We start from the raw sequence: 24,343 nt of genomic DNA on the forward strand, positions 1-24,343 counted from the left end.
AATGAAACTCAAAAAGTGTATATACGTAAGGAGTACGCTTTTCCAAGGGTATTCTCAACCAAGACAGGTGGCTTTTATTCAATCTAACAGAGCACGTAATGTTCGTTTATTGTGTTTTTAATTTGAAGAAGCGAGATTCAGCTGCTAAAGGGATGTTGTGTGGAGAAGCTACATTATTTTGGAAATTCGCGTAAAAACATCAGAATCAAGTAGCCAAACCAACAATCCTTGTCAAAATTGTTGGAACACTTGCACAAAGATGAAGCTTTTTTGAAACCCCCCCCCCCCTAAAAAAACTTCAGTAGCGTAAGCAAAACACTTCTATTTTGTAAAATATAGCTGCTGTTATACATTTTTATCAGGGTTGCCCCTCCCGAAACAAAAACTGTATCTCTGTCTTTTAGCCAAACCGATAAATGCAAACAGAAACTTGCGATTTGATTGAATTTTTCTTGATTGACAGATGTTGATTGACCAATCAGATACAAGGCCGTTGAACATACTACATATTAGGGGGCCAAACGTTATTTTTTGGAGAGGGAGGTGTTAAACATTCTAAAAGCCAAGTGCGAAACTTTGTGCATGATTTTAAGTAGATTTTAGAAATTTTTTGGGGGAAGCTAAAGCCCCCTTAGCCACCGATACCGCGGTCTTTGATAAGATACAATACCAGATCTGATAAGAGAAGACAGCTCTCCACAATAAATATCCTCTTACCGCGGACATTTTTCTTCAATAAACACGTCCCCAAATGGGCAACATATAAAACGGACATCTCCCCATAGCAGACACCTGACTGCAACATGAACTGGACAAAAACTCACAATTTTTCACTCTACATAGGGTTTAAATGCTTCTCTTAAAGGCATTGAGTCATGATAAAATGGATTGGGTATACCCAAAGTGCCAAAATCCGCTGAGTCACGATTTTCATAACTGCGATGCTATTGGTTGACCTTAAACTGGTCACATGAACTCACCTCGTATTGATTAACAAAACAGTTTCCATCAATAGCAAGTTATCAACAACGGATGCCAATATCACGTGAAACAGCAACGATCACGCCGAAACCAAATGACCCCCTATAGAGAAGGCCTATTTACCATGACTCAATGCCTTTAAAGCTTTCTTACTTACATGGAGTGCGCTCTTCGCCGTCTCCCCTTGAACCCTTGAGCCAAACGTCACGAAAGCAACTGGCTAAAATGTGAAAATATGAACCTTGATTAGGGTCCATTGAATGGAAAAGATTTCCTAAACAATCTGAACTGTAAATTGCCAATGTGATGACATCATAAAACCTATTTCTAGAATTTCGAGTTTTTACCACACAACCTTAAAAAGTATTTATCAAATGCCCTAAAATGTGCAAAAACAGCTAAATGCCTTATAAAGATGCTGAGAAATGACCAAGCGAGAACAGGCCAATCAAATCACTGAAATTTGGCCTTGATTGTAAAACGTAAGGCTGTGCAAAAAGTACCCATTTAGTTAAACTCTAGCAAAGGATTTGACAGAATTTGTATATCTAGAAGTTTTTTGTGATTATATGGTCTAGGTCAAACATTTTCCCAACAAAGTTTTAAGACAACATCATTTTGCCAATCTGAGAAAAACTAATAACATTTATAATACAGATGAATTTGATCGAAACAAAACTTTTTTGAATATGTTTATTGGTTATTAACGGCTTTATAACTTGAAAACTGAATAACCAAAAATTGTCTTTTATTGATAATTAAGTGATTTAATATTCCAAGTTGAGAATTATTCTTAGCGTTATTATATGGTCTAGGTCAACCATTCTCTCAATAGAGTTTTAAGACAACATCACTTTGTCAATTTGAGAAAACCGAATAGCATTTTCAATACAGATAAATTTAATCGAAAACTTTTTATATGTGTTTATTTGGTATTAATGTCTCTATTGCCTGAAAATCGTGTAACCAAGAAACTCTTTATTGTTGGCAAAATTCTTTAATAACTTCAGGATTATTCTCAGCTTCCAAGCAAAAACGTAGCTTGTAAACACCGAGGTAGAAATATCAGATTCGCATAACAATGAACATGGCGACAATAGAGTACCGAAATGTGACATCATCAAAAATATATTTTTAAAATTTCTTAAATTTGACCATATGATCTGAAAGAACGGCAAAAAAACCTCGCAATATGCAAAATCAGTTAGTTATACTCAAAATTGGGCGAGATATGGCCAACGGAAGGTTTGCTAACGGATTACTGTTATTGTGGCCTGGTTCACAAAGTTATGAACAGAAACCAAAATACAGAGGTTTGAGGGGGCAAGAGCCTGTGCTCATCTGGTCATATCTTAGCCAATTCGTAATATCTTAAACTGATTTTGCAGATTTAGAGGTATTTTATGATGCTCTTTCAAGGTATGGGAACAGAATTTGAAAAGTTTTAAAAATAGATTTTTGTGACGGTACTCTATCACTTACCGAGGTCTTTTTTCCCTGTAGCAAAAAAGAGAAATTAAATTTAAGTTGTATTTTAAAACATTTTATTTCTAAAAACTAGGTTTTGAGATTCATGCAAAGGCCTGCTTGTTTATTGTCAAACAAAGATCTAGGAAGTATTTCAAAAGTAAGGGGGACACATGTTAGCAGAAATGAAGCTCATTATAAGCCGAGAAAAAGCAAACTACTCCTGCTTTTGAAAATGGACGTGTTCCTTCGTCTGTGTTTTCAAACCTACTGCTGCCTAAGCACTTCATCCATACCTTTTGAAGATATAGCCCTAATAATCTACATCTCCCACCTCAAGCCCCCCAAGGAAAGAACTAATGCCCCAAAATGTTGAAGGATATATCTAAATAAGCAACTAAGTATCGTGAAACAGTGGTGCAGGTAGGGCTTGAAAGGTATTCTCTCTCTCTCTCTCTCTCTCTCTCTCTCCCTCTCTCTCTCTCTCTCTCTCTCTCTCTCTCTCTCTCTCTCTCTCTCTCTCTCTCTCTCTCTCTCTCTCTCTCTCTCTCTCTCTCTCTCTCTCTCTCTCTCTCTCTCTCTCTCTCTCTCTCTCTCTCTCTCTCTCTCTCTCTCTCTCTCTCTCTCTCTCTCTCTCTCTCTCTGTCTCTCTGTCTCTCTGTCTCTCTGTCTCTGTCTCTCTGTCTCTCTGTCTCTCTGTCTCTCTGTCTCTCTCTCTGTCTGTCTCTCTGTCTCAATTTACCAATGAATCACAAGTCAAGCCACTTTGTTTTTGGCTTTAGCCCCTGGGGCTTTGCTTCCAGGCTATGCTATAGGATCCTCACTACCTCTTCTCCCATCCAATCCTCGAATTCCTTGAATGAAACACCAAATTGCTTGCTCTAGCAATCACTGACCCCTTACTTGATAGTCCTGCTCACGCCCCTGTGGTTTTTACGCACGCTTATGAATTCCACCATAATGTTTGGAGCGCAGAAATTTAATTTAATCAATAAAAAGAACCAATTCGTTACCTCTTTTCCTGTAATCTTTAATAACGAGCCTTGATACCCCTACAAAGCAAATCAAAGAATTAGAGACACAAAATTAGATCTAAAATCTAAAAATTTTAATCATGTTGTTACAAGTGTTATCTTTAAACCAACAAAAATCCCGAAAATTGACGTATTTGCCTACAAGGCCTAGTGCATGCTTAGCTTATCGATACATATCATGCCATCTGCAAAGGAGACGGCTGGAAAACGAGAGACCTGGTGATGAGTGAAATGGTATATGACGTCACGAAACCTTCAAAGCACAATAGGCGATTCAAGTTATAATACTATCTCCCCTAATTGGATCAGGAAGGAGGCAATGGCACAGAATAGGAAATAGGCAGAAGGGTAACTCTCGTCGGTTCCTCTGTTGTTTTTGAAGCCTGAGTCAACAATAGAATTCCTTAATTCCCCTTTAACCTCGATTTCATTGAACGAACTTAGCCATGACAAATTATCATTCATTAATCAGATATAAACGAATTATGATACATAATTGAATTTGTTCACTATCATGGGGCGTTTCGTCTCAAATAAAGTTGTCTACTTACATTCTTTTTTAAAATTTCCCCGACAGATACATGCTAAGCCTCGTATAAGCTAACGCATGCGCAAGTTTTTCAGGCTTCACCTGATAGGCAGGAGTTCCCCTTCTGCCTAATTCCTATTCTGTGGCATTGGCCTCGTCCTGTTTCTAACAAATATAATCTTTGTGCGTAGTATTTTGATGGATCTAAAGTGATTTCCAACATTTTCATATCCTAAAAAGATGTTGTCTTGAAAAATACGCTGTAAAGGAAGGTTTAAGCACACCTTTAAGCATAAAATTAAGGGGACCCAAGCATTTGGGCCTCGAAGGGGGCCCTCAAGAGGTTTCTCTAAAAATGGGTTTTTTGATGAAAGCGTCGTATCATCGCATTCTTAATGGCATCATCGCATTCAAATCATCATTTAATTGGGAAAAGGCTTCATTTAGTCAGTGAACAACTACAACTAATGATGCAAGATATAGAATGATAAAATTTTGTATTTGATTTACGATAATATAACAAATATTAAAATTCTAATTCATTTTCCCATTTAATCCCTCTAAACATGTTTTCAATTGCACTTTTAAAACGCATCTGAATACGATGTATTGAAATCCAGGAAAAGCTTAGATGAAGATCATAGAAAATATCACAGGCAGCAGAATTTCTCTTCATATGTTTTTGTATGTTATTTCTGCGGGTTTTACAGCAAACGTCAAGAAACTCTATTTTAAGAATTTTCCAATTTTGACTAGATATCCCAAAAGAGCATTATGAACTCTAAATGTGCAAAATCAATTCAATGTTTTACAAATTGGCTGAGATATGGCCACTTGAGCACAGGCTCTTACCCCATCAAACCTCTTTAATTTGGTCTTGGTTCATAACTTTATGAACCAGGCCACAATAACAGTAATCGGTTGGCAAACTTGAAATCTTTCATTGGCCATATCTCGCCCAATTTGGAACATATCTAACTAATTTTGCACTTTTAGAGGTATTTTGTTTCATTCTTTTAGATTATGGGGTCAAAATTCAGATAATCTAAAAATAGATTTTTGATGACGTCACACTTCGGTACTCCATAATCTAACTCAAATTTAGTTAAGTATAAGGGCCACAAAACACTACTTCAAAAAAGGCCCCACACTACTCCGTTACACCACTGCTTTTCACAAACCTTAGAATCCCATATCGCAAAAATAATTTTTATCACAGAGAGACGTTTGATAACAAACAAATACAATTGCCTATCACCATTCCTTCCCACGACCTCTCTTTGAATTAATCTGACCCCGCAGCCTCACGTATCCAATAGCAACAATTCCTGTTATGAAAACAGGCCGGCGAAGGGCCACCAAGAAACAAAAACGATTTTCTTGTTTGTAAAAATACAACAGACTTAACGACATGGAAAATGTCGGGTTGAAATTAAATAGATAATATTGTGCGTCCTTTTGTTTGTTGAAAGAAACAAATTAAAAGGGATTAATTGAGAAACATAATAAATTATGCAGAGGTTTAAATCAAAGTTGTTAGTCGTGGAGGAAATGGGAGTATTTAAGAAACGCCTTTAACATAGGGAAGGATATGCGATAGAAATAGAATGTGTAAACAAAATTTTCAAAAGCAACGATTGTCTTCGAAGTTGAAAACGTTGTAAGGAGTTTCCTGGACTGAAAGGAGATTCAAAGCTGGATCCAAGCGAGGATGGTTAGTACTGACGTGAAAAGGTCAAAATAAAACATGGAGGCCGTAGAATGAGCCTACATCTACTGATCTACAAAAAGACTGGATCGAGCTTCTAATGTCGTGTCGTCATACGAGAAGAGGGCCCCAGAACAGCCCCTGCGAGGAGACGGCCTTCTCTGTAACCCTTGGCAATGTTTGCAGCTAGCTGCTCTGGCCTTGTTCTTTTTCAGCACTCATACACACAGCATTGCAGCTCTCGCGTCTCCATATCGTTGAAGTATTGGTTTTGAGAAATGGCTTCCCGCTATACACCAATTCGACTTACGGCCCTCATTTTGAAAAATTCTTCAAATTCTTTTGTACAAAATTTTTAATTTTTAATTTTGTACAAGATTCGGATTGAGAGCAATGATTTTAATCTACTTGGAAGTTTTCATTATGGTATTGCTCACGAAATTGATTTTATAACGACATAAAGATGAAAACTTTATAAGGGATTTGACCGTGATTGACAACTAGGGGGGTAAAGTTAAATCCATTAGAAGTTTTCAAACTTCATTTCTCCGTAAAAAATCGAAAATATAAACTCAAACAATATGAAAATTGTATTCGGCCTAAAATTATGGTGATAAAACCAAATTTGAGCTTAAAAAAGTCGTATAATTAGGTTTGGAGAAATTTCTAAAACGAGATTGTAAGTCGAATTAGTGTATTGTTGGGGTGGGGGCTCTCTTTTATTTGAAATTGAACTGGCTTCAAACTTTGACGTTTCAAGACAATAGGAAGCTCGATCCAGTCTTTTTTTATGAATCAGTGCCTGCATCATTCTCAGCTTGATTAGTTCTTTTAGTATTGGGTTGTAAATTCCTTTCGTGTGACGTCATAACAATATAATTTTGGAATGTTTGAATTTAGATTACATAAAGAAAGTGGTGTTTGAGGAACGTTTTCTAAAACAGCGCCATAAAATACTCGTAAATGCAAAGAGGTATTCTCTAATGAATTTTTATCCAGTCAATTACCTAAAATTGAAAAATTATAAAGCTTTTTTGACGTTTTCTTGCAAAAACACAAATTCCCTAATCAACGTTCTATTGTTATTGTAACCAGGCTCTTTATTGATGCAGGTAGAAAGACGGAATACTTAGGCCATTTTGTGCACTGAGCCTAAACAGCAATGAGCTGGGCACGGCTCCCTGCTGGCCACACGGCTCCCTGCTGACCATTTCACCATTTCGATAAAATGTGTTTATCTCTAGATAATAGGGAGTGAAGGTATGTCCCATTAATGAATTATCAAAGATTGGCATGATAAGGATAAAATATTAATGATGGATTTTAACGAACAGTGGAAACAAACGGGTTATAGCTGTTGCTTGCAGTTTGAGATGAAGGCAGGGGGCTTGAGGTATAAAGCTGTATCCACGGCATGAAAATACAGATAAGGGTCTATATTATCATCATCATAAGCATCAATAGTATGAACAATACTAAGATAAATATTATTATCAATACAATTATCAATATTTTCAATCTTTCCAGCAGTTCACTTGATATTTTAGGTAACTCCTGCAGCACTTTCATCGATATGTGTGACTTAAACAGTGTGTCAACACTTTTATTATGGTATCATTTGATAATACTGATGATGCAGTTTATAATGGAAGTTATGATTTCAAAATGGCTTTGGAAAAGCAAGCATTTTGTCGAGTCATGCTAAAGCTTTTCGTCTGACATTCTTCAGAGTATAAAACGTCAGAACATAGATCTAAAACTCTACGCTAGGAAATATATATACCCAGTTGTGGATCGAAATAGGCCAATCAGAAACACGAGCACATGACTGTTGGGGTTGCCCAATCATTGCCGCTTGCCTATTGAGAATGTTACAATGTGGAGTTCTAAGGTGAACACGAACTACTTCTGTCTACACAATAGCGATTTTCTCGTGCTTATGTAGATAAATTCCAAATCTGCAATAGTAATCATAACGAGCCTCCAAATTGGTCAAAAGTTAAAAAAACATGAAGAACAAGCTAAGGCTGAGCTATTGATAAATGTAATTTTAAGTAACATTTCTTCCCAATAACGAGGATATTTTGTCATATGAGGGTGCTTTTTGGTGAATTTTCAAATATGTAGGCAAATGAAGGTTGTTCCAGTCACTTTGTTGGCAAATGAGGCCTGAACATCTCCTTAGAGCGAAAGGCTAGCAATTGCACTGCTTACACCTTAGTGATAAAGAACAAATTGAAAACAATCCAGCCTCAGATTTTCAAAAATATTAAGAGTAGCCTAAACTTAAATTTACTTGTTCTTATAAAAAAGAGTGTAGTTGAAGAGCGTTGTTAACAAAGATTTCTTAAGAGTCCCGCCCAAAAATCACCAAAATAGGCAATGATAAATTTTACTGTAATTCCAAACAACATAAAAGATATTTTTTATCATAATTATCATCTGTCCATCCATAATTACAGACCCTCGTATGACGTTGCTAAGGACATATCAGCTGGTGACATTTTACATCGCTGAAAGTGGATTTGCAGACTCAACCATTTTGAAGAGAGTACAAACCATCAGCTTAACAATTTCGGTGGCAAAAAACCATAAACGCTTGGATATTTAATCCATTTACGTCAACCACTCAAGCTTCATTTGCCAATGAAATGAAATCCTATTACGAAATTCGATCGATTTATCGAAATTCTATCGTTTGCACTTCTATTTAAAGAAATTATCGATTTCCTTCCTCAACGTTCTTTGTTTTTGTTTAAAAACTTTTAGACAAGGTCGATATGCATTTTTGATCAGTCATCTTTCTTTTGCCAGCCATTATTCATCTAAAGCGACATTGATATTCCAACAAATATCTTACATAGGAAGCGGTTTCACTCGTAAGAGTATTATATATAGAACTTAGCTTGAGATAGAAAATCAATTCCGTAATTTTTCTTCAGTGATTTTCGTACTTAACGGTTTCTGAATACAAAATTCATAACTAGCTTCCTGTACGAAACACTAAAACGTGTCTTAGGATAACATAAAACCTACTGATTTTTTGGCGATACAGAATTCTTAAATTGCGTTGAAAAAAGCAAGCATTTTGTCAAGCCATTTTTAAAAAACTTAATAATTAGGAAATATTCTTTTTTTATAAAATATCGAATAAACAAAAAGGAGTTGCCTAGTCTTCGAAAAGAACCATTTCTATCCACCTTCAAAGGGTAGATTTTGGAGCAGTTTCCTGGGATTCAGGGTGGTGGTCAAGGCGTCAATTGTTATTTGTAGAAGGGGGGGGAGCATGTCCGTCCAAAGGATAAAGTACTCTATTTTCAATGAACAAGCTTTTGTGTTCCTATTGTTCTCAAAGAATGGTACTCTTACAATAATTCTGCTTAAAATGCCGGTAATATATACTGAGATTTCTTAATGAACATCTTAAGACTCGGTTTTTGTAGAAGATACCTAGTTAAAATTCATGTTTCCATTTTCCGTTGTTTTAGCTTCGTTCTACCTTCCATTTTGTTGTCAAATAAAGTCCTATAAAAACTTCAGTCGTACATATTTCCGCTCACTTTCTAAGCCTATTTAGGCAATTCTAAATATCAACTATGTGATAAAGTTCTTCATCTCTGGATGGTTTTTAACAAAAGTGAATCGACTGAACTATCTGTATCACTGCCCTTGCGCAGCCACGACACCTGTGCAGCTGCCAATGAAAACAATGCAATTAGGACGCCGAATAGAATCGTTGCATTGTCGCAAGCGCCGCAAAAGACAGATATTTCAAAACCAACATGACCGAATGTGGTTAAACAGTTACAAAATGAGAGAATCTGCAAAACCGCGATTTTAATATATATCTTCGCTGAGGACATGTTTCCCTTCATCCGAATGCAGGTGCATCAGACCGCAAGAGATATACAAGATTCAATGGGAATTGTTATGGTTGCATTGCAACGTGAATTTGCTTGCTCGCCAAAATGGTATTGTCGGCTCGTTTACCTCTAGTTTAATAAGTAGAGCTTTTCAATCACGTTGTCCAGGGGGGAGGGGGCAGGTCTTAAAGGATGGGGCTGTCTAAAATGTCTAGCTGCTTCAGAAAATCTAGGGGGCTGGGGTTTTCTAAGCTGGGAAAGCCCAGGATGTCTAACCCCTTCGGGCATTCTAAGGGGGCTCGGCGTTTCTAAGATGGGGGATCCTTAGGGCGTCTAACTACTTTGGCTGGTCGGGGAACGAGTGATTTCTAAGTTGGGGGCTGTTTAAGCTTTCTAGACACTTAGGACGCTCTAAGTGGCTAAGGGAATTTTGATTGGCTGATACAAATGTGGAGAGACCGAGTGTAACTACTTACGCATATCTATATATATACGCTTTTAATGTATAGAACAGGACGGTTCTAAGTTGCTACTCCAAGTTTGTGGATGGTGTATAAAAGAAGACGGTTCTAAGTTGCTACTCCAAGTTTGTGGATGGTGTATAGAACAGGACGGTTCTAAGTTGCTACTCCAAGTTTGTGGATGGTGTATAGAAAAGGAGGGGTTACTTAGCTTCGAGCACTTATGGCATCGAGCACTTTATGACAGACAAACCGGTAAACAGTAATTTACATAGACCTTTACCAGAAACAGATATATAAAGCTAAACTGTTGTCTGCTGATCACATTGAATGTGAAACTCGGAGTAGCAACTAAGAACCGTCCTGTTCTATATACCAAATACGTGTACAGCTTTGCCTATATGGAATGGAGCATTTGATGACAGAGCGGTAAACAGTAATTTTCATTAGTCAATATGCTTTGCACATAAATATTCTAGTAAAAAGCATGCAAAATGCCCGATGATCGCTTTAAGCATGAAACTCGGAGTAGCAACAAAGAACCGTCCTGTTCTATACACCAAATAGCGTGTACAGCTCTGCCTATACGGAATAGAGCACTTTATGCCAGACCGGTAAATTTTAATTTTCATTAGTCAATATGATTTGTACACAAATAAAATAGAAAAAGCATGCAAAATGCCTGATGATCGCATTTAGCGTGCAAACTCGGAGTAGCAACTTAGAACCATCCTGTTCTATACACCAAATACGTGTACAGCTTTGCCTATATGGAATAGAGCATTTTATGACAGAGCGGTAAACAGTAATTTTCATTGGTCAATATGCTTTGTACACAAATAGCCTAGTAAAAAGCATGCAAAATGCCTGATGATCGCATTTAGCGTGCAAACTCGGAGTAGCAACTTAGAACCATCCTGTTCTATACACCAAATACGTGTACAGCTTTGCCTATATGGAATAGAGCATTTTATGACAGAGCGGTAAACAGTAATTTTCATTGGTCAATATGCTTTGTACACAAATAGCCTAGTAAAAAGCATGCAAAATGCCTGATGATCGCATTTAGCGTGCAAACTCGGAGTAGCAACTTAGAACCATCCTGTTCTATACACCAAATACGTGTACAGCTTTGCCTATATGGAATAGAGCATTTTATGACAGAGCGGTAAACAGTAATTTTCATTGGTCAATATGCTTTGTACACAAATAGCCTAGTAAAAAGCATGCAAAATGCCTGATGATCGCATTAAGCGTGAAATTTGGGGTAGCAACTTAGAACCGTTCTGTTCTATACACCAAATAGCGTGCGGAGTAGCAACTCAGAACCGTCGATCCGTATTGCTCTTTATACTTGTGAATGTGAAACTATTTTCATTTCGTTTTATTTCTATTATCTATCAAAGTTATGGACGTTTTTATTGCCGAATACGTTTTTATTGCCGATTGAACTCGTTTATGAGCAAATCTCAATCGGATGTTTTTATAAGAGTTGTTTTTATTAAAAGGCGGTAGAAAACGAGACTCATATGATAGGGAGGCTGCTGATCCAGGAATCTGTTAACGTTAGAATTTTAACTTGTAGTCTGCCTTCTTGTCACTTTAAAAACAGTTGTAGGAACAAACTCCTCACAGCTACTTTTTGATGACCAAACCTAAATTTACAACGCACCCTCTACCCCATCCACAAAGATCTTTATCCCCTGCCAAGGGCTTTCAAATTTTCTTATTTATAAAACTTTGCTATGTGTAAATCGAAAAGAGCTTTAACCAAATTGACAAATCACGCCATGAAGTCAAATTCAATTCAATACAATTCAATTCAATCAGCTCCTGAAGGTTTCCGGCTTAGCTCAGCAGAAATCTGTTGTTTTTTAAACAGTTCATTGAAAACCTCTGCTCGTTATTGCAGATTCTAGGATATGTTGGAATCTAAACATAAAAGTGATAATGTAAACGATTGATTTTGAATGAAACGATCTCGGTATCCGCCTGAAGATGTTTTTGGAAAACCATTCAAAGACCGGATTACTATCCTGCTGGTCGGGTAATAAAGAGTTCAACGTTTGTATTGTTACCGGTCAGTATGGACCCGGTATAATCGATCCTGGAACTATATCAGGATTAATCAAAAGCAGTAATTTTGCCAATTGTTAAATAATTATTTGGTTGTTTTACAAGGGTATTCGAAGAAAACTGATGCTAACAAGCATGAAATAACAAAATAATTTTAGAAACTACAAAAGGCCTTTATATCGAATGACTTATTTCGAATTGAATGATTTCATATCGAGTAAGATATTTTACTGAACAAGCAACACAACAGTGCCTCCGACGAAGGGGGGCCGGGGGGCCTTGGCTCCCCACTTTTTTCAAAACAATAGAGCTTTTTTCAAAATCTTCTGTTATGGGTGTTAAATTTTCCCTTGCCCACCCCCCCCCCCCCCCACTTTTCAACCTTAGTCGGAGCCCATGTCAGAGGCTGGGCTAGCCATTGGTCTGTAGGCCAGGACGAAGCTAGCGGCGGGTTGTAGGAGAGCAACCCCCCCCCCCCCCCCCAAAAAAAAAGGTTTTTCCTGAGTTTGTCGGTTAATTAACGATTGGTGCAAAAATTCCTAGGATTCTCCGTAAAATTGGTAGGTTTCTCTTTATCGTTATTGTTTAGGAACATGGCCTAAATATTAATGTCGAGAGATGATTCAGCAGGTATATAAGCATGAAGAAAATACAAAAACAAATATTAACTTTGTTGAAAAGGCCTCTTCAGTTACAAGCAAATATTTGTTCCATCAGATTGCTTAAACATTTAAGATGATTTTTTCTTTCTGAAGAAGCAAACACTTGAGAAAGGCCGCGAAAAACCGACAGAAAATTTGGCAGATTCAGAGATGCAGAGATCACTTTATTTGAAATAGGCTCAAGTGTGCCAAATCTGTTCCTTCGCCAAGGGGGCGTAGTTGAGCACCATAGAAATAAATGCAACGCGGTTTGGAATTTGCTGTTTTAATACGAGAATGATAGAAACGCATCTCATGAAATGGAATATGCACCCTCTCATGGGCTCCGACAAAGGTTGAAAAGTGGGGAGGGGGCCAAGGGTAAATTGAACACCCATAACATAAGATTTTGAAAAAACTCTATTCTTTTGCAAAAAGGTGCCCCCCCCCCCCTTCGTCGGAGGCCCTGCCTCTCACTCTTGCTAAAACCTTTTTGCATAACACAAGAGCTTTTCCGAACAAATCTTGTGTTATGAATCTTTTATTACCCTTGAGTCTCCAACCCTCTCCCCTCCTACTTCCTTCGAAGCATATGTCGTACCCATTTCTTAGAATTTGGCAACGGACAGCCACCTTTGTGTGATAGTAACGATGGATTAATAGCAGAATGTCTTTATTATAAGTGTCCAGTGCATGTCTGGCAAAACGTTATTGTAGCAGTGATATTCTCGACCCTTCCCCCTGGTGTACGGGCAGACGGTTGTCTTAGCCGAATAAGGAAGGACTCATTGTGGTTTATAATTCAAGGGGTAAAAACAATAAACGGGCTTTCGGAAACCACGCAAGATTAAACCGGGATCTGTCGCTGAGATCAAAAGAAAATACGGTATGAAAACCAAACATTTGAAATCTGGCGTGAGCAAATTGACGATGACACATGCCAAGGTTACCGCGCTCGATCAGGCGCTCTTCGATGGGCCTAAATAGATACTTTTTCGAATTTGTTGCATGACAAGAATAGCAAAATGCCATGATGAATATTCTTATTGCCAATTTGCTCTTCTGTTTTCGTATTTGTTAATTTTTGCCGAAAAGCCAGTTGAAAAAATAAGTCATATTAATACTAAATTGAATATTTTGGAAAATTTTGCTCCCAAGGATTCGTTCACAACTACAAAATTTGACCCAGTGGCGGAAATTATGGAGTAAAGGGGAAACTGCCCCCCCCCCCGCCCTCGCCTTCCAACTCGGAGAATTTGGCGCAAATTGGACATTTTTTGTACAAAACCGAATCTGAAAAGTACAGAGCCGAAAAGGCCGAAAAGTAAAGAAAACTCGGAGGTTTCACTATGCTCCCACAGCGACAGTCCACTAACCTGGTTATAATGGGTGTGCAGGACATTCAGTAGGGTAACACCTTTAATGTTATTTGGTGCTAAGGGATCCCTATAAATATGCATTTGGACAGGAAATCAATCCTGCTGATTAATGTTTATTTATGCTAAACACTGTACATGAATTATGCAAATTTGTTGCTCAAATCAGATCTCAGATTGAACGCAAACAAAAAAACACGTTACTTCTTCGCCCGAGTCTTCCATCTACCCTTACTTCACGAGGGTCTGGGTCTTACAATGGACATTATAATAATAATAACTATAAAACACTACACCCATTTCGCGAATTTTGTGCACACTTTCAACTGTTGAGGGTGAAGGTAATTCTGAAGCAATGGAACGCATGTTAGCGCAGTATGGTTAACTGTGAGTGCTCTACGAAATGATTCCACTTACCGGAAAACTTCGAAATAATAAATAAATTTCTCTAGGCTTCACGTCCATTGGTAGGCCACTAACGAACAGCGTGCGAACCTAAAATGAAAAAAAGGGGAGGCTAAAATAACAGGACGGATCTTGTTTGGAGACTGAATCAAACAGTCTTTCAATGAATAAGTCATTTTGGCAACAGAGCATGCGCAATGATGTTTGACTTCTAAACAAATGCACTATGTCTCAAATAAGAGGGTTGTCTCATTCACTGTAAGATCTTCTCTGGTTCATTTTGTTAGCAATAACAGTATACGTCGGTAAAATCTGCTGCATTCTTTGGACCAAGAATAGATGGTTAAAATTAGTTGGACCTTATTTGAATTCAATAAATTGCTACTTGTGCCAAATTATCGAATATCTTAGCGTCTGTGTGCCACCAACACAGTATTTGCTTATGTGCGCCGATATGTGCCTCAAAAAGCCTTCGTTGGGCGCCAGATGTGTCCAGCGCACAATTTTCCATCTATACCGATTTTGGACTGTGGATATCAATCAGTAAATATGATAAGATATGACGTGATATGATAAATATGATAAGATATGACATGATATGATAAATATGATAAGATATGAAAAGATGCGGAGATCCTACTTGAAACGCCAAATCTGAAAGTTTTTAATTTACAAACTGGTTGGTTCATAATTAGCATAATTTGTAGTAATTCATTGCATACTGGATCATAACTAGCGCCAATGGTAGTCTTTGAGGGTATACTTCAAATAAATTATCATAAGTTATAAACGATAGCACTATATCTAGCATAAATCCAAGGACTTTAAAGAATATATGCATGTATCATAATTAATAAGAGCATGATTTGCAAAAAATTATAATGCATATTTGCAAGATTAGCGTAAATTGTAAGACTATTAATTTAAGCTGTGTGTTTGTAAGATTAGAATTCGCCAGAAATTTTTCCAGGTTCGGAAGCAACCAGCTTAGCTGGGTGTGTCAAGCACTGTGGAAGCGCAAATAATTCACCTCCGTAAGTTCAAGTCTAAATTTAGCAACCGTTACAAAAGCGGTCGGCGTAAAGCATGTGTTTCCACAAAAGTCAAAGAATTAAAAACACAAACTGTTTACAAAAAGACAAAAACACTTATGTTTACAATAAGACAAAAACCTTGATATGCATCCTTCATAATTATATTATCCCGCCAATCCACTTATAAGAATCTTGCCTATGCATTGTTGGTAAATATAATAAGAAATAAAGGTTTAACAGATTAACAAAAAACTTTCGTCGAGTTGCCTCATATCAGGCTTTTGAGTTACATAACAGTGGGATTGTAAAAATGTTGCCGAATTCAAGATAAAGTTTTTATTAAATGGAAAGGTTTTCTTGCAAAACCTGAACTTCACACTGTAACACGATGTTGCTTGACCCAGTAGACTTTCTTCCTCATAATGTTAGAAATCTTTTTTATTGCTCTCCGGTTTCACTTATTGTTTAAAATAACTGATAATAATTCATCCGATTTGTGAGTTAATCTGTGAATACAACAACTTTATTTGTGTCTCCAATTGTCTTGTGTTTATTCAAAATCTTTTCTTAAAAATCTTATTTTGCTTGTTTACTTTTCGTCTTCTCTATGCGAACCAATGCCGATATTTAAGTAAAGAATAATTCACAGGCGGCAACGTACAAAGTTCCTTACACATACCACGGGTTAGATTTTTAAACAACTTAAAATTTTCGGGCCTAAATACGAAAATCGAACTCTCCCAGCAGAGCAACGAAAGATAATGCTTTTGCAGTTGTTGTTGCATCCAAGCAGTGATCAAGGACGAAAATCTCAAAGCTTGAAATTGTACGCAGAAATTAAGCGAATTTAAAAATATACAACGTTAAGGTAACGGGTTACGCTCGAAACGTCGTTTCTTTTAAAATTTGCTTAATTTCCGCGTACAATTTCAAGCTATATTGTCACCAAGTCTTATACGACACGCAAGTTAGTATATTTATGGAATCTTTATTACTTAGGCCGTATATTTGGGTTAGTAGCACCATTTTGTCGACACAATTTTGGATGAAAAGTTCAGTAGACTGCTCATCTTTCCTCTGGACCCTTTCCCTCTGAACACATTTCTATTCCCTCTTAACAATTTCCCGATTGTGAACTCATCTTTCAAATGTATTTGTTCATACTTCGTTCTAGCCTCTCCGTTGCAACACCCCCAGCTTTCAGTAATTTATTCCAATTCATGTCAATGTGTTTAATTCATTCAGAACCAGGCCAACCTAACAGTTAAATCTTTCGTCTTCAATTGACCATACCTTAGGGAACCTGTCATAAATTTGAATGTTCTGCATACATTAGTGGTATTTTACCGTGTTAATTCTGAATTCAAGGTCAAATTTTTAAAGTTCTAAAAATAGATCATATGTCATTCCGTCATCACTCCGGGAAATTCTTTTTCCACTATAAGGCACTGTGTCCTAGTCGATTAAAAGCAAACACATTATGTCAGTTTTCCTGCGCCGTCTAAAAATTTAACACTGGTCACAAGCAGCCGTCCTTCATTTGTAGCCAATACCAGAAATTTTGTGTTTGAAAGAGAAAATTCGCTTTTAAACAAAAAATGACCTTGCTTGAGTAAACGAAGTTTTTATTTGAAACACAGCATGTCGAAAAAAACTCCAAATAGCTTTCAACATAGTCTTGAAATAAACCGTTCTTTTATATCAACGTAGTCTCGGGTCATTGGAATGACGTAACACGAGGTTACGTCTGCGAATACGAGGTTACATTTCATGGGTTTACGAAACATTCATGCTTTGACGAAACTGGCATTTGTAAGCCAAAATAGTTATAACTTTCAATTTTTTTATGATACAACTTCACGATGGCATTTTTTGGAAATTGTTGACATCTTTGGATTGCTTTACATAAAAATTAGTGGAGAAATTCCCTACTAAAGTCTGAGACTTCCCCGCTATTTTTTCTACATTCCCCACTAGTGAGTTCCACTTTGCACAAAATTTCTTGTGCTGTGTTGTCTTCCTTTATTCAGCCTATCCACTACAAACATATTTGCAGTGACACCAATTTTGATCAACGCTGTATACTCGCATACTCATTTCACGTTCTCTTTTTGCACTAAATTGTGTCACAGCACGAATGATTTGTCGTTGATAGCACTCAAATTTTTCTTCGTCTCTGCTTTTTCGCTAAAATTTACTATTAATGATTTTCCAACCCCTAGTTGGGAAGGACAAGCTCTGCGTGTCTCCATGTAGAGAGAAGCACTCAACCCAATATTTACGGAATGGCAGATTTCAATGCTTATACGGTGTAATTTATGCTTAGGAAGTTGTGCTGCATAATTTATGCAATTAATGTTTATGAACTAATCTTTGATGCATTAACTAGTGTTGTAAAGAGGTTGGTTATGATATTGCTTAAAAACTGAGCCGTTTTTGATAAGCATTTGAAATATTTAATGAGCGTTTGGTTTTAAGCGTGCTTGAAAATTCAGCACGCTTGTCGTAAAACACATCTCCTATCAATAATTCATTTCTCAAAGACATAAATTTATCTAACGTCATTCATCAAGAATTCAGATCCTTCTTGATAAATGATACATGTGCGACTTTGTCTTGGTACACTTTGAATAGACAGGGACGAAGTAGCATACGTCAGTAGCGAGTAAACATGGAAAAACAGCCTGTAGTTGAATTTTTGTGCGCTATGTCGTAAAGCTGTCATAGGACTTTTTTCTTCTATACCGTAATGAATCGAACATGCGCCCCCCTCAAGTAAGAGCCCCCATCGAATAAGCGCCCACCCTAGAGATGAAGTTATTGAATAAGCCCCCCCCCCTCCCCTCGAATAAGCACCTACCCAGAGGTGGAAAAAACTTTTTTCTTTCTGGGAACCTAAGTATCTGGCTAAAAACTTTCTGCAAGATTTCAAGGGGTAGACAAACAAACTTTCTGTTTGTGCCTACAATACTGTATTTAGCTGAAGAAATTCAAGACGTTTATATGCAACTGACTATGAGTAGGCCTAACTCAACATATTAGATATGGCTTTACTTGATGCATAAATGCACATAAAAGGGAAATCAACTTTAGCCAGAAACTTATGCATTTAGTCAATCATCGTGATGGAAAAACCAAAATCAGAAGGCAATAATTTCTAAACATAGTTTCAGAAGAATCAGGGGCAAAATCATTTGAATTGTATGGTGCATTTTACGGAGAAGGCTTAACACAGCCTATTCTTTGACAAGTGTGAAGAAATATATGGTTGAAATGGAGTCCTAACATGCACCAAATTACTTCAACCAAGCATATTAACTTATGATCAATGCTGCTCACACCATAGTACAAGAAATAATTTCTGTGAAAGTAGATTCCAGTCCCTATATTAATCTCAGTCTAAACAATGGTTTGTCTAAAAAGCTCAGCTGCCAAAAAAAATTTTTATGGTGAGTGGTTGAGATTTCTGTGAGATGGTGAATGTGCACAAAGAATTTCTTTCCAATGGAAAGAGGCTATACCCGACAGTCCATTGGTAGCTCATATTTAGATGCTTACAGGCAAGTTGAAATAATATTAAATGCTGATTTGACTTAACTCTTGTCACCAGATTTTTACATTTACTTTAACACTTCAAAACTTTTCTGTGAAACTTTCTGCTAATATTTTCATTCAGAAAAAAGAACTACGTTCCCAGGTTCCGATACTTTTTCCACCTCTGCACCTACCCCTCGAATAAGCGCCCAGCCTTCAACCTTCGGGAACGGGGCTTATTCGAATTTTCAACGAAAGCATAATTGGAAGGCTGAAGACTTATAACTTGGTCGTGGTAAAGGCTGTCAGTCTGCAAAGTATTAATGTTAGAGATGCAAATAGCTGGGCTACATATTCCATAAATTAGACCCATGCACCAGCTTCAGTGGACATAGAAAACAGATTATTTAATTCAAATCGACTGAACTATAATGAAGAATATTGAAGCAGGCCCCTCTCGTTTTAACAATGGATTGAGATTGACAATTTATTAATAAAAACATTATTTATTCTCAATTTTTCCGTAAATTTTACTTTATTCGACTCATACAAACGAGCTGATTAGGAACACAATGATATATGAGAATTGATATATGCTCAATGAGACTGTTCATAGAGTCCCTGTTGATTTTATAAGAACCAGATACGCCCTGCTGAGGCACCGTGTCCTTTCTTTGAATCTTTCTTATTCACAACTATTCTTTCGACCACTGCATGCAAAAATTGTTTCTTTGTCTACTATATAACAGTTTTAAATGAAATTTTTAAAAACAGGGTGTATAAGATGATATATCTGTTCGTTTATTTGTTAATATGAGCGATGCTTTCAAAATTCAATTGCCTTTTCTCCTAATTTTTGGCTTGAGACTTAGTATATCTCTGCGTTTTGCCTAGTTTTTTTAGGAAATCGAGCCTCAATGTTCACATAAAATGTGTCGATATGGAAAAACAGATTTATTGTTTTCTTGTTATTTTTATAACCTTATCTTGGGGTGTTTGGTACAATTTTGCGGTGTGCTTAGGCAGTTATACACCGCAAATACTCTAATAGGTTGTGAAGAATGTATGTGAATGTTGTAAAAAGCAATTTATTTCTGCAATTAAACTGAAGTTGAGTTCAACCCAATCGAACTCTCTTATTGCGGACGCCTGTCCAGACAAAGATACCTCTCTAAGTGTCCGTTATCTAAGCGTATTGTACAAGGCTCTGAAAGGTGGGACGTAATCACTGTGCTTTTAAGAAAGGTCACCAGTTTGTGATGGCAAATTAAAGAAGACTTCAGCCAACGGAAAGATATTTTGGAGCAAATCTGTTTCTCTGTTGCCCGCAAGCGACCGTTATCAAGGTCCTCTCATTAAAAAAGGTTCAGCTCAACGAATAATCTTGTTTTTTCGAACAATAGTCGAACGACAATCGTAGAATCTAGGACTACAACTAGACCATTCGTGTGCAATCTCGGGAGACACCAATTGACTGTCCAGTATAGGGAGACATCAGTTGGCTAATGGATTTTCTAATGTAGGGAGAAAAAAGTGGGACAAATGAATTTACAATGTAGGGAGACATCAGCTTGATCAATGAAGAAAAACGTCTGCGGGACCAGTTCTGGAAAGGTCCAACTGGGGGTTTGAAATTGTGTAGCGAAAAAACCAGCGGGAGCAATAAATATAGGGAGACAATTGTTGGACCAAAAGAAAGCACAATCTGGGGAAACATCAATTGAACCAATTGACTGTCCAATGTAGGGACGTTTTAAACTTGGAAGAAAAATACATTTATGTTGCTTGAAAATGTCCAGTACTTGAATTTGTCCTTTAGTGATGTTTCTATCTCTTGTCAAATGCAGGTCTTGGCTTTCTATCTCTTGTCATTCGAAAACATTTTGGGACTTTTCCTGTTATAAGGCTGCATATTCGACTGTTAGAGCTCTACTCTAAGGCCTTGAGGTCCAGGTTTATACAGGGCACCTATCTTTGAACTGCATGGCTCACCCACTAAACAAACCCCTTTAGCGTTTGCCATGCCTATGTCACAATATCTTGGGACAACAAACCGTGTAAGAATATGTTTGCTTTTAAAGCTTCCTGTTGGCTTGAGATTGGGAAATGCGTGGCAATAGTTGACTGCTGTTTGCAAAGTCGTTTCTGAGGCAGGGTGAGAGAGTTCAAGGATTTAATAAATCGTTGAAAGTTGGCCTGAGTTGGAACCGAGTTGGAAAGGGGCTACAATGTCGACTGATGTAGATAGAGTCGTTTCTTGGGAGTTTAAAGATGTATTCGATTGTTAATGATAGGTTGGCACGGAAGAACTACTGGTGGGGTTAGAATTTGCCCCCGGGTTATCCAGATCTAGTGCATTTTGCCTTATTTGGAAAACAAACTGCTGGGGCAACAATAAAGACAATCCTATCGCTTTTGCGAAATGGTCAATTGATATTCCCTGCAATGCAATGAGGCATGCTACGTCCAATCCTGGCCTTATGGGTGTCTCAATAGCATGCATGACACGTTTTAAATTGTTTTTGCTAGCTCGCCCCCCTTTGCCAGCAAAGACCTTCCTCAAGTAGTGAAGCTCTTTACAATGCGAGCTTTGGAAGGAGACAATATCCTTTAAACTGGCTTAATTGTTAAAAGTTGCGCGCCAGTGAAGACAAAACGGGAACTGAACCAAGAATCAAAATAAACGATTAAATAGGCCTAGAAATTCCCGAATCGGGGTGTTTTGTGAAAGAAACATCCACCCACTAAATTGCGGTCTGGCTTTTAACAATTTTCTGGTACCTGTTATAAGATATTCGCTGCAAGCAGCAATTTTATGAAAATCGTTGAAAATCGCGAATTGAAGCCAATTCTACTTAAATATCTCTGTTTTTATTTGTTAGTGAATTTCATTGTTGCAGCATTCCTTATTGGAAAATATGCTTGCAACAGCAAAATCGGCTGAAATGATGTCTTATAAGCGCGTCCTTTTACATTAAAAAGTTTTAAGTTATTTTGACTTGTCCTTGCTGCAGATAAAATTTCTTCGTGGATGCATTTTTCAAGCATTTTTACTGATCAGCCCCTTTTAATTTTAATGAGATAAATGTAAGAATATTTGTTCAGCAAGTAAGAGTGAGTTTTTGAGGTAGAAATAACGTGCATTCGTAATATCGATATTCATGAATAATTTGCAGGCACTTGCTCGTAGAATCCACGGGTCTGTCTCGTGTTTAACGGACTTAAAATCAGTTCCTATCACTTGTTTTATCTCTGTTTAACTTATATTGCCATAGTGAGAAAATACACAGGATTAAGCACCATAAATAAACTTTGGGAAAAGACAATACTTTCGCCAAGGATTGAGGGTTTTAAATTCTAAGCCAGTTTTTCGACTGATTCGGGAGTTAGAAAACCAAGCCAAAAAACTTTGACTTCAAATCGTTTTGTTATTATATCCTATATGAGAGCGCTTGCAATTTTTAATGCCATTTCTTTTTCCAAGAATAAAATGCTGGTTATTCGATCTGTAGCAGTTGGGGGAGTTTCTGTGCCTCGAGCCATGGTTGAGTGAGTATGTAGTTAGTGCAAGGAAATTCAATTGATAATAGTTGACCTTCTTAACTTGTAAATGCTCGATCTGATAGCAAAATAAGTGTGTTTAATAGAGAACCTGGCAGATTCGTCGATTATATAGGCCAGGTCCTGCTGCAGTAGTCTGGCCAACATATGATACGTGTAGGAAAATGTTTGCTGCATGAATTCGACCCACATCATTAAATAGCACCGCTGTTTGCCAAATAAAAATATTACGAATTCAGCAGAGAATCTAGGACATTGGAAATTTTGAAATTAATTAAATGAGGAAACTTACCTCTCCCAAAGTTTCATCTGTGCTGCTATCGTTGCTGGAAATGGAGTGGTCATCTGATGCCATAGTTACGCGTAAATTGATAAAGGCAGATGGAAAATAGATAAGGTTTCGTTTGTGCGTTGATAAACACACGTTCTAGCAGTTATTTTAATATGTTAAATCAAGTAAAAGCCTTTATTGTGTTGCAGCCTTAGTGCATTCTGCAGTTATAGCCTCGCGAATCGATTGCGAATGTTGATCGTTGTGTGCTGGGTGCTGTGCGATAACTAAAGGCCAAAGAAACCCTTGTGCGGTCGATTGAAACCTTTCAGTGCTGTTTGAAGCCTTTGCTATGTCAGCGATTCCATTGAAAAGACAAGAAGCTACCATAACAAGTGCGGAACGTTTTGTGCCGAAGAAAATGCAATTTCCATACGGTTTTGTTTGTAGGGCATACATAGGAACAATACAAAGCGCGCTAGGGATTTAAATTTGTATTAGTTATTGAAAATTTTATGTGAACTAGTAATAGAGCTACCGGCAGCCCATTCAGATGTTTTCAATAGGCGACCCATTGGGATGTTTTGGAAAGCCCACATTTGCGAAACCAGTAGAAACCAAGTGAAACAATAATGTCCTGCAACGATCGTTATAAAAATAATTTGATATATGATTAAGCAATGTGATGTTAGTTTTATAAGATCGTTTATACCGTAGTTATTCATGAGATTCGGAGCGCCTTGTATGAATATTGAAAAAACATTCATGCAAGCCCGATCGAATTGCGTTTCAGCAGCGAATATGTCAAAGAGTTGCAGATAAGATAAACGCTGAGATGATTGCAGGATCACCGAATAATGGAATTTCTAGGAATATAACAGCACGGGGGATCGGTACAGATGTTGGGTAACATGGAAATGAGACTGTTGCTACGGAAGCCAGGTCAATGGGGTTCTTCGTTTACACTCTTTTTGTTTATAATTATAAGAGTATTATTCATAAGTATATCATAAGAATCATCCAGCTTTTAACAGGGGCACGCCACCGGGGGGCCAGGGTGGCCATGCCCCCACTTTTTCAAAGCAAATAGTTTTAATCTTGCAGTAAAAGGGGAAGTAGCCTCGTCCTCTCCTTTGCTAGCCTTGCCCCCCTCCTCAGTTTCAATTCCGTGGCGTATGCCCTGTTTAAACTCGGCCTCAGCGTGCATATTTGTGTATCCTTTTTTAGCGGTTGCTTGTTTTGCGATGTTCTTATATAAAAAGCGTATATCAAAAGTGTTTGAAAATCTTGTACACTTCAGTTGGAGATCTTCAGGGGACATATCACACAGTGGCGGAGCCATGGGGGGAGTGGAGCCCCACTTTTTCAATAAGTTGGTCCTTGAGATTCACGCAAACCTGAT

General features: G+C 37.5%; 1 protein-coding gene across 10 annotated transcripts in view; it reads right to left on the reverse strand.

The window, feature by feature from the left end:
• The window catches only part of LOC135690203 (uncharacterized), a 33,444-nt gene extending 10,050 nt beyond the window's left edge, over window positions 1-23,394 (reverse strand). For 3 of the 10 annotated variants that reach the window (XM_065207692.2, XM_065207693.2, XM_065207690.2), the window contains exons 1-5: window positions 22,963-23,386; window positions 14,554-14,631; window positions 3,462-3,500; window positions 2,464-2,478; window positions 1,139-1,201 (exon numbers count right to left, since the gene is read on the reverse strand). In XM_065207692.2, coding sequence (XP_065063764.1) covers window positions 1,139-1,201; window positions 2,464-2,478; window positions 3,462-3,500; window positions 14,554-14,631; window positions 22,963-23,025 — 258 coding nt within the window. In that variant the 5' untranslated portion in view covers window positions 23,026-23,386. Of the gene's footprint in view, window positions 1-1,138; window positions 1,202-2,463; window positions 2,479-3,461; window positions 3,501-14,553; window positions 14,632-22,962 lie in introns of all 10 variants that reach the window. The other 7 variants (XM_065207689.2, XM_065207694.2, XM_065207691.2 and 4 more) reach the window with 5 other exon arrangements.
• Window positions 23,395-24,343: the final 949 nt, after the last annotated feature.

The sequence above is a fragment of the Rhopilema esculentum genome, chromosome 1, assembly GCF_057945365.1.
Source record: "Rhopilema esculentum isolate cy_ngs chromosome 1, ASM5794536v1, whole genome shotgun sequence".
Taxonomy (NCBI): Eukaryota; Metazoa; Cnidaria; class Scyphozoa; order Rhizostomeae; family Rhizostomatidae; genus Rhopilema; species Rhopilema esculentum.